Raw genomic sequence first — 9,191 nt, 5'->3', positions numbered from 1 at the left:
ATTTATGAAAACGACTACTTACATATCATCCCACTAGAATGGACTGCTCGCATAAAATTTCAAAGCAAATGGCGGAAAAGAAATCGGAGGAAAATCTTGTTTTTCCCCGCAGTTTGTGGCGCGATTTCATCCCGTCCGAATGCTGAACGAGATCGTTTTGGTCGGCGGTTTGATTTTTGTGTTTACCTTACTGTACTTATCGTTTCTTTTGCCTTCCAAGATGATCGGAAACGACGAAGACGAGAAGGAGAACTCCACCAAAACAGGCAAGGGGAGGGGCGGAGGAGGAGGTGGAGATGGGGTTCTGAGGGAACTTTCCCTCACAAACGGACAGATCAACCGGATGAACAAGGAGGAGGTGCGGCAGAAACTAGAGGAGCTGCACCTGGAGACGAGAGGCGTGAAGGAAGTCCTGAAGAAGCGGCTGAAGTCTTACTACAAGAAGGAGAAGCTTACCCCGGAAGTTGTCGGCATCAAGTCCGAACACTACGACTTCCTCCTTGTCATCGACTTCGAGGCGACGTGCATGGAGGAGAACCCTCCGGACTTCCAGCACGAGATCATCGAGTTCCCCATCCTGCTCGTCAACACGGAGACTCTCATAGTCGAGGACCAGTTCCACTCTTACTGCAGACCCACCATCAACCCCAAACTGACTCCCTTCTGCACAAAACTGACAGGAATCACGCAGAAGATGGTGGACAAGGCTCCGGAGTTTCCCCAGGTTCTGGAGGACGTGCTGGACTGGATGTCCAGTAAGGGGTACGGGATGGGGCACTCCAGGTTCGCGGTGGCGACGGACGGCCCTTGGGACATGTGCCGGTTCCTGTACCAGCAGTGCCTGTACTGCGGCATCCCGTACCCGCGGCCCTTCCGCAGGTGGATCAACGTGAAGAAGCACTTCGCCAACTTCTACCAGACGCGGGGCGGCACCAAGCTGCAGGAGATGCTGGCCAGCCTGGGGCTGCAGTTCGAGGGGAAGCCGCACAGCGGCCGGGACGACGCGGTCAACATCGCTCGCATCGCCGGACGGCTGATACAGGACGGCTGCGAGCTGCGGGTTAACGAGTGTCTGAACAATGGCAGGGTGGAGCCTGTTGTTCCGCCGAGGGCAAAACTGGCCTCCAGTAACTAAGAAGGATCTCACACAAGGCCATGCAGTTAATTTTTGTTTTATGGATAATGGTCGCTAATGATAGTAAACTGTTTTTGGTCACAAATTAAACGAAAGCTGAACTTCCTCAAGGCAGGGCAGGGTCGAGCTGCCGTGGCCAAAACTGGCTGCCAGTAACTAAGGAGCTCACTTAAGTTACGACCATGCGTTTAATTTGATTTTATGGATAATGGTCAATAGTGATAAGTAGGAGTTAATCAACTTCAAGCAACTGGATATGATTTTGAACAATGTCATTGAATTTGATATGATTTCCTACAGGGTGGAGCCTGTTGTTCTCCCGCGGGCAAAACTGGCTTCCAGTAACTAAGAGGCTCGCATACGGCCATACGTATAATTTGATTTTATGGATAATGCAAATCATAATGGTCAATAGTGATTTGTTTGATAAGTAGCAGTTACTCAACTTCAAGCAACTGGATATGATTTTGAATAATTTGATATGATTTCCTACCAGGGTTGAGCCATTTGTTCCCCCACAGGCAAAACTGGCTTCCAATAACTACTAAGGAGCTCGCATACGGTTCATTTTATTTTATGGATAATGGTCAATAGTGATAAGTAGCAGTTACTCATCTTCAAGCAACATGATTTTGAAAAGTTGCTTGAGCAACTGCTATTTCAGTATTTGGCATATCTTATTAGTTTATTTACCTGGATACTAGTAACTAGCCTTCATCAATGTTGGTATCAAAAATTGACTCTACTTGATTGTAAATGGCACGAAAGCCAGACCTGTGTACAAAATGTTTGTCCTAATTTATTTTGCCTACCCGATGGCCATTTCAGTACATGGGACGCCATCTTGATGTTACTGTGTTAGTAATGATATTCGTTTGTTGTTCATCAAGTGACTGCTGAGAAAAGGCATTGACTGTCCAGTTTCCCTCTCAGGAAACAAATCTTGTTGTTAAGAAGATCATCTACATACACATGTATACTGGTATTCAACAATGCAAGTGTGAAAGTTGTCGAAGTAGCTATGAGCAAGATATCTATTCTAAAGAAAAATGAACTGATGTGTATACCTTGATTTTTTCTTTTTTTAATCTATTATACCCAAAGTACATGCACAAGACTTAGACTTAGAGTAAAAGATCCATCAATAACAATAATGTATTATATACTTGGATCAATTCTAGGAAATGTAAGTTGTTATCTTTTTTCATCTTCAGTTACTAGTGTTGCATCTAATCTCTAGAGGATATCTGTCAATGAAATTGAGTTTGTATGGCCTAGTCAAGAGTTTTTTGACAACCTCATGAAGTCATCTGGACAGAAATTCAATATTTCTACAATAGATACTGGTAGAGAAGTTTTATGAGCTCTTATGTTGATTACCAAGTTACTATGGATTTGAATTGTCATTGACCTGGTCATTAGTGTAAATGTTCAAGTTGGCAGGAAAAGAAGTACTTTTGTGATATAATGTGTCTTGAATAATGTTTATGGATACTCGATAGTATGTCACTGAAAAATGTTGCATTAACTTAAGTTTGGTTATGTGCCAAACAAGTGAAATGTGTTGTAAAAAATTGTTCTGTACTATGTGCTTTCTGCACTTAAAAAATGTAATATGTAAGTTTTAAGCATCAGTACTAGCACTTTTCCATTGATAGAGACTTCAGCTGCTATCGTGTGCATTTTGAAGGTGTACTGTACTAGAATTATGGTTAGGACACAAATATTGTAGAAATTATTGAAATGGTTTCATTTTGTTTCATCGAGCACATGAAAATTCTCCGTTTAGAAAAGAAATATACTGCTGATAGTTTTCAATACTGCCCCTTTCTCCATTTGACTGTGATGTGGTATACAAACTATACATACAGTAAATACTTTGTTGACTTCTACCTAATAAATGTTACTGACAACACATTACATATGCTCTGGGTTGTAATGAAGCTGTACTTTTTCATGCTGAAGTACATAAAACGGCCATATTTTTTGGTGATTTTGAAGTTGTTGGTAAGGTTTATAACTAAATAAAGTTGGTGCTGTAAATTTTGTAACATACCAACTCAAATTAGGCACAAACATTTTGACACTACAGACAAAGATAGACATACACAAACGAGATTAGTGGACATAGGGTTTGTATTCATAGAGTAAGTGGCTTTATCATCCACTGTTTCTCTTACAAGACTTACACTTACTGCTTCTACTAATTATATGTAGTTTAGCCCTGCCCAGAATTAGATAACATACTGGTACTATAAATAATATATAAGTGAGCTACTGACAATCCCCTGAATTCTGCACATGCACATGGAGTGACATAATCACTAGAAAGTGTTCTCTATAGTAATGAATACTCAACCAGGAAAGAATTGCTATTGGCTTGTGTATTGACATTATGTTTTACTTAAGCAATATGAAAATGGAATGTTAACATCAACATGTGCATATGTGTATAAACCAGAATAACATCAAACTTAACCATGCTTGACACCACTTAGGCCACACCGATTTAATTTCTTGGTTCACGGATTCGCTCGCTCCTATTTTTTGGGAAAAAAAATAAAAATAAAAATTACCACTCAGCAAATTTTCACCATTAATGAAACCATTCATCAACTTTCTGGTGTAGCAAATTGGCCTTTATATTATAAGCTCCTTAAAGTGTGGGTACAGGTGCTGTTACTGTACAAAAATAGTGTTTTTGTACTTTTTTCAAGCTGAAAACTTTTTTTCTTTATGTTTTGGATTAGCCGTTACCTTTACCCCAACCATTTTACAATTTTTATTTTTATTTCGCCCTCTCGCTCCATATTTTTTATGAAAAAATCCGTGAACCAAGAAATTAAATTGGTGTGGCCTTACATGTAGTAAACCCTTCTATCAAATAAAATTTGAATTCATCACATATATACATTAGCCTATCTTCCATCGTGGACACTCACATGCCAAACATTACAAACCTTTTCAATAATTAGAAAATGTTGTGTGATTGATGCATATGTTTGGTATGTACTCAGGCCATGTTGATTTGATTATATGGATGACATCCTCTGAGAACTCCAAAACTGATGCAAATGAATAAGAAAGAAGATTGCCCCCCCCCCAAAAAAAAACTTACCTTCATTATGAAGTAGTCAGGAATGTGGAACAAATGACTAAACACACAAAGCATGTTAAACTGAACAAAAGATTTTTCATTGCTGTACTTTCACATTCTTCTTTGACTTTGAAATTTCAATACATGTACTTAACACTACAGGTCAGCTTTTCATGACGAAAGGTTAAAACAAATTATGGCTTTCTATGACACGAGTATCTGTTTTCCGGCATTTTTTCAACATACAGCATATGTGTATGCTCCCTTTACAGCTTCTTTGTATGATTTACAATATGGTTGAAACTCTTTTTGAGGGGAAACACATGAAAATTGAGGTGGCACGTATGTAACCCATATACAGTACTGTACATTGTACATGTGTAAAAATCAAATGATCATGGCCCTTGCTCCCACTGATCACTACCCAGACACTGGTGATGGACAGACATATTTGTCTCGTCATCCAGGGATCCAGTCATCATCATCTTCTTCCTCTTTCAACAGGAATTCACACTTTCTTTTCCTGGTGCTTCTCCTGACACCTTTCCAGGGACGCTTCTTCATTGTACTCTCGGAATCAAACAGCAAATCATTTAGGTTACCGTGTGCACTGTCTGCCAGTCGTTGTAGCCCTATTGCTGAATTTTGTGTTGTAGCAGCCATGACTGATCCTTGGTTTATGTCTAAATGAGCTTGTTGTCCGTTGGTCTCTTCTACTTGCTGACTGGGTGGAGTGGCCATGCTCTGAGACTGTCCTGGTCCATGACGAAGTATTGCAGCTCCAAGAGTGGTGTTGATTTCTATAACTGGCATTTTCACTTGCGACACACCGAGTGGAGCCACCGCCGGAGCCACTGTTTGGGTCACTGCTTCTGAGGCGGCAGTGACTGGTGCGGAATGATTGTAAGTTTCAAACTGCGACGGACCAAACGGAGCCATCAGTTGGTTCACCACTTCTGAGGTAATCGAGGAGGTAGAGGAGAAGACACCGGCAAAGTTCAGATCCTGACGGGTCGTCTTTCGGATGCGGTTGTTGGTGTACGTCAGGCTCAGGCCTGCGTCGATAGAGATGTTCTTCATCATGGCAGTGATGTAGTTCTGTCCTGGGACGTGATCCTTGTACCACCTGCAACATTTGATTTTTACAAGGAGTTAGGAATTTTTTTCTAATTGGTATTTGGACCTTTTAAGGTGTAAATATGGCAAGCAGATCGTCATAGGGCAAGGAGCAAAACTTGAATACAACAGTCACTGTATTTGCTCTGTAAAATTAGAGGACTCAACCTGCAAGACCTCAAGAAAGCAGAGGGCTAAGAGGAAAACTGACTGTCTTCATGAACTCCCTCCTATCTACAACACCATCGTCCAGTCACGTGACCTGAGAGTGACCTCCGACCCCCAGGTCATGTGACCCTTCAGAGCGGAAGAAATATGGCGGATACCATCTGAAAGCTTCTCACAGCAAACTTTGAGTTGTATCTGTTTAATTTCCTTGATTCCTGAATTGATGAAACATCGAAGGATTGATTGCCCTTTCCAGGAAACACAAGGAAGCTAGCAGAGTGCCTGTCACCCTTTAAGTTTAAGTAGAAAACTGTGACACTGACCTGCCTCTCCCATGGAAAAGCCTGCCCCGTACTGGCTTCTGTAGAATAGATTGGCACTGCACATTCAGCTTCTTCAGGTAGAACTTCGTCACGGCAACCGGACAGAGTCTCCCGCCTGCTGCGTACATCCTGGAGTTCACACACACAACTTTGTCAGAGCACTGTACATTTAAGTTCGCGAGGATTTAATTTTGTGGTAGCGGGAAAAAGGAATGTTTGCAGTGGTTATAAGTTTGTGGTAGCACCATGCACTAAAGTCTCTTACTGCCATGGAAAAATATTCGCGGTGGTTTTAAGTTCGCGATTAAGAGGCCACTCCGAAAACATGAAACCACCGCAAACATTTCTTTAATCTGCATTTACAGTACTCTCCAAGCTGGGGTTCGGCTGAAAATTTGGCGTTTGTATTAAGCTTTCTCTTTCACGCTGTTTTCTTTATGTCTTGTTTGGCTGAACTAATTTAAAAGTAAAAGTCAAATAAATAAACAGCAATGAACACCTGTCCTCCAGCCATTCTCCTACATGACTATGACTTTGAGTAATGGATAATGTTTGTTTGTTTTGACACATCAGATTTTTAGTGTTGTAATGAAAGTTGTCCACTTTTGTCTCAACTTGACTGAATCCAACACACCTTGTCCTGTTTACATGTATCCTGGGCCCACTCGGAAATCAACTTTTAAAAGCTAAAGGGATTACCTTGTAGTCTAAACATGAGATAAACAAATGAACAGCAATGAACACCTGTCCTCCAGTCGTTCTCCTTTCCTCCCCGGCCCCCCGAGGGTGAAGTAGGCCTTGTCCTTGCCCTGCTTGTGCAGGGTGAGGTCTTTCTTCCTCAGCATGAGCCACTCGTCCATGGTCTTGATGTGGAAGTGGATGGTGAAGTAGAACCAGACGAGTCTCTGCAGGCTGGTGGGGGTGGAGGTACTGAGGGTCCCGGTGGCAAACAACTTCTGCAGATCAGGGAAGCTGATCGCCTTGATCCCGAACTTTGCCTCGAACCCGATGGGACAGTCCTTCACCACCTGATGAGGACAGAAGGAAAATGATTGTACAGACTGTGTATGATGTACAAAATGACCTATAAATTGGTTAACATACCATGGAACGACCAGGACCCCCGAAGTCGACCAGGAACCCCAAAGTCGACCAGGACCCCCAAAGTCGACCAGGAACCCCGAAGAAATACAACATCAGGATGAAAAGGTACTACAGAAAACTGCACAACAACATCAGGAGGCCCAAAATCAAACCCGAGCATCAGGCAGCCAGCACAAACCCATGTACCAAAAATCATTGCAATTGTGCGTTTCAACTGGAAAAGATACAGAATCAGATACCTTGAGCAGCATCTTGTTGGCTGCGCTGAACGCCGTGTCTGCGACGATGTTGAAGTTGGGCTGGGCAGGGTGGTGGAGCAGGTAGGTCTTGATGGCGCTCCTGAAGCCCAGCATGGTCTGAGCGCCGTAGTGTCTGCCATCAGGGTTACGCACCTCGTAGTAGAACTGCTGCAGGAGACGGCAGAGCTGGTCTCCCTGGAGCGTTTCAAAGTCTACGGGCTTTTTTCTTGACAGGCACCATTCTGTTGGAAAGAAGACAGCTTTATCAAAGTTTGATAATGGCAGAAATTCTGAATGAGTGCCAGTTTTATTTTGTTACCTTAATAATTCACACAAAAAAGTTTTTATTCTAACTAAGAAGACAGCTTATTAGAGCAAGCAAAAAATGAATCATTTACTAGTAATTAAATGGGTTTAGTGAAATGTACATTTTGTATGCTCTATTAGCAGTTCTCAAATGTATTTTTAAGGCACAAAGTAGCCTTCATCGAAGCCTTACTCTCCAAGCAGAGGTAAGGCTCCGGCTGGGTTTATTTTTTATCTTTTTTTATCAGGCTTTATATTTTGTCATTTTTCTTGAAGTCCGCCAGCCAATACAAGATACAATACAAAATAGAAAGCCCAATAAAAAAGACTAAAAAAACAGCCGGAGCCTAACCTCTGCTTGGAGAGTAGAGACTGACCTTTGAGAGTCCTGATGCAGCACCTGACACTGTTGTCCTTCCGCGCACACCTCCTGCAGTTCTCCTCCAGCTCTGCTATCTCCTCTGCCCCCAGCCCTCGGGAAGAGTCGTCGTTGATCCACCTGGTCCAGGACATCATCTCCAAGTCCTCCTCCTCCCCATCATCAGTAGACAGGTGGGGGATGGGGGGTAAACTTGTGCTGGGGGAGGACAACGTGTCCTGGCTGTCTTCCAGTGGGTAAAATGGTTCTGGTTTGGAATAAAAGGCAATTCTGAACCCAGGCCCCAAATCACACTAAATTTTACCAATGTCGGTGGTAAATTTATAAATAGATAAGTAAATAAATAAATAAATTATTCTATCTTTAATTGTTTTTGCTACCATTCGAAGCCTATCTTGTGACTAATAATCAATGGAAGAAGTGCTTGATGGCAGCTCATTGTCATCATCATATTATCTTTGCCATACCACAATGGCTATCATAGTTTTAAACCATGTATTGGCTTGAATGGTAGAACTCAGGCACTGTACACTATTGTGCACCAAAACTTGTATCAAAAGTGTGACAGGTTTATCAAACAGGGTTGGTAAACTGAGTAGAACCCTGCATATGATCAACAAACAGGCAGAGAATTAGAAATACACTGGGGGAAATACTTCCTTCAATTTTCATTCTGATACTTCTGACTGCAGGGTATGTGCACAAACAGACACACTGGCAAGCACACACACCCACAAACAAACAGACACACACACACAGTCAATATATATGCTGGTATGCAAAATGTAATCACTATAAATCGCAGGTACATGTACATGACTTGCATTATATATTATACAGACAAAATATTGCCTCAGTCTACACTCTGTTGATAGCAGTTTTAGGACACAAGTAACAATAGGGTAGACAATGAAGGACTATTCATGTAATATGCAGTGAAAAGTTTTATGATTCCTGTTCTTCATGAAATTATTTAGTACCATGCAACACATGATTATCAAGACTGTGGAGAGTACTTGTACTCATACTTAGCATGGTACTCAAGGATATATATCTATTAAAACGCTCTTGAAACTTAGCTACATTTTTTACTATTTTAGATATGGCAGAATTGTGAACAATAATTATTTATAGCTAAAATTTAGACTCAACGGGTGTCAACAGATGCTTTAATTTTCTCACAAGTCTTATGTAGGAGTAGACTAGAACAACTGTATATTGCTGAAAAGCTGAGAGACTGAACTTTCCAATGAAAGAAAAACAAACATTATATGATCTATCTCATGGCAGCAATAGTCATAGAATTTTAGAAAGTTCCCAACAC

General features: G+C 41.6%; 2 protein-coding genes across 2 annotated transcripts; one reads left to right on the top strand and one right to left on the bottom strand.

Moving 5' to 3' along the window:
- The first annotated feature begins 35 nt into the window (after window positions 1–35).
- LOC118414733 (3'-5' exoribonuclease 1-like) lies at window positions 36–1,429 on the top strand. The gene is made up of 2 exons (XM_035818945.1): window positions 36–1,131; window positions 1,292–1,429. The coding sequence occupies exons 1-2, from the start codon at window positions 140–142 to the stop codon at window positions 1,293–1,295; spliced, it is 996 nt and encodes a 331-aa protein (XP_035674838.1). The 5' UTR covers window positions 36–139; the 3' UTR covers window positions 1,296–1,429.
- A 3,258-nt stretch (window positions 1,430–4,687) lies between these two features.
- On the bottom strand, window positions 4,688–8,182 carry LOC118413107. Its single transcript, XM_035816278.1, has 5 exons — window positions 7,866–8,182; window positions 7,183–7,424; window positions 6,584–6,867; window positions 5,840–5,968; window positions 4,688–5,358 (listed from the first exon to the last, which is right to left on the bottom strand). The coding sequence occupies exons 1-5, from the start codon at window positions 8,002–8,004 to the stop codon at window positions 4,692–4,694; spliced, it is 1,461 nt and encodes a 486-aa protein (XP_035672171.1). The 5' UTR covers window positions 8,005–8,182; the 3' UTR covers window positions 4,688–4,691.
- Window positions 8,183–9,191: the final 1,009 nt, after the last annotated feature.

The sequence above is a fragment of the Branchiostoma floridae genome, chromosome 4 (assembly GCF_000003815.2).
Source record: "Branchiostoma floridae strain S238N-H82 chromosome 4, Bfl_VNyyK, whole genome shotgun sequence".
Classification (NCBI taxonomy): Eukaryota; Metazoa; Chordata; class Leptocardii; order Amphioxiformes; family Branchiostomatidae; genus Branchiostoma; species Branchiostoma floridae.
This window is presented reverse-complemented; position numbering and strand designations above follow the sequence as displayed.

Coding starts and splice junctions, on each gene's coding strand:
- LOC118414733 (XM_035818945.1), top strand. CDS start 140: ATGCTGAACGAGATCGTTTTGGTCGGCGGTTTGATTTTTGTGTTTACC.
- LOC118413107 (XM_035816278.1), bottom strand. CDS start 8,004: ATGATGTCCTGGACCAGGTGGATCAACGACGACTCTTCCCGAGGGCTG. Junction 7,425..7,865: donor CTGCATCAGGACTCTCAAAG/GTCAGTCTCTAC, acceptor TCTTTCCAACAG/AATGGTGCCTGTCAAGAAAA. Junction 5,969..6,583: donor GGAGAACGACTGGAGGACAG/GTGTTCATTGCT, acceptor TGTGAACTCCAG/GATGTACGCAGCAGGCGGGA.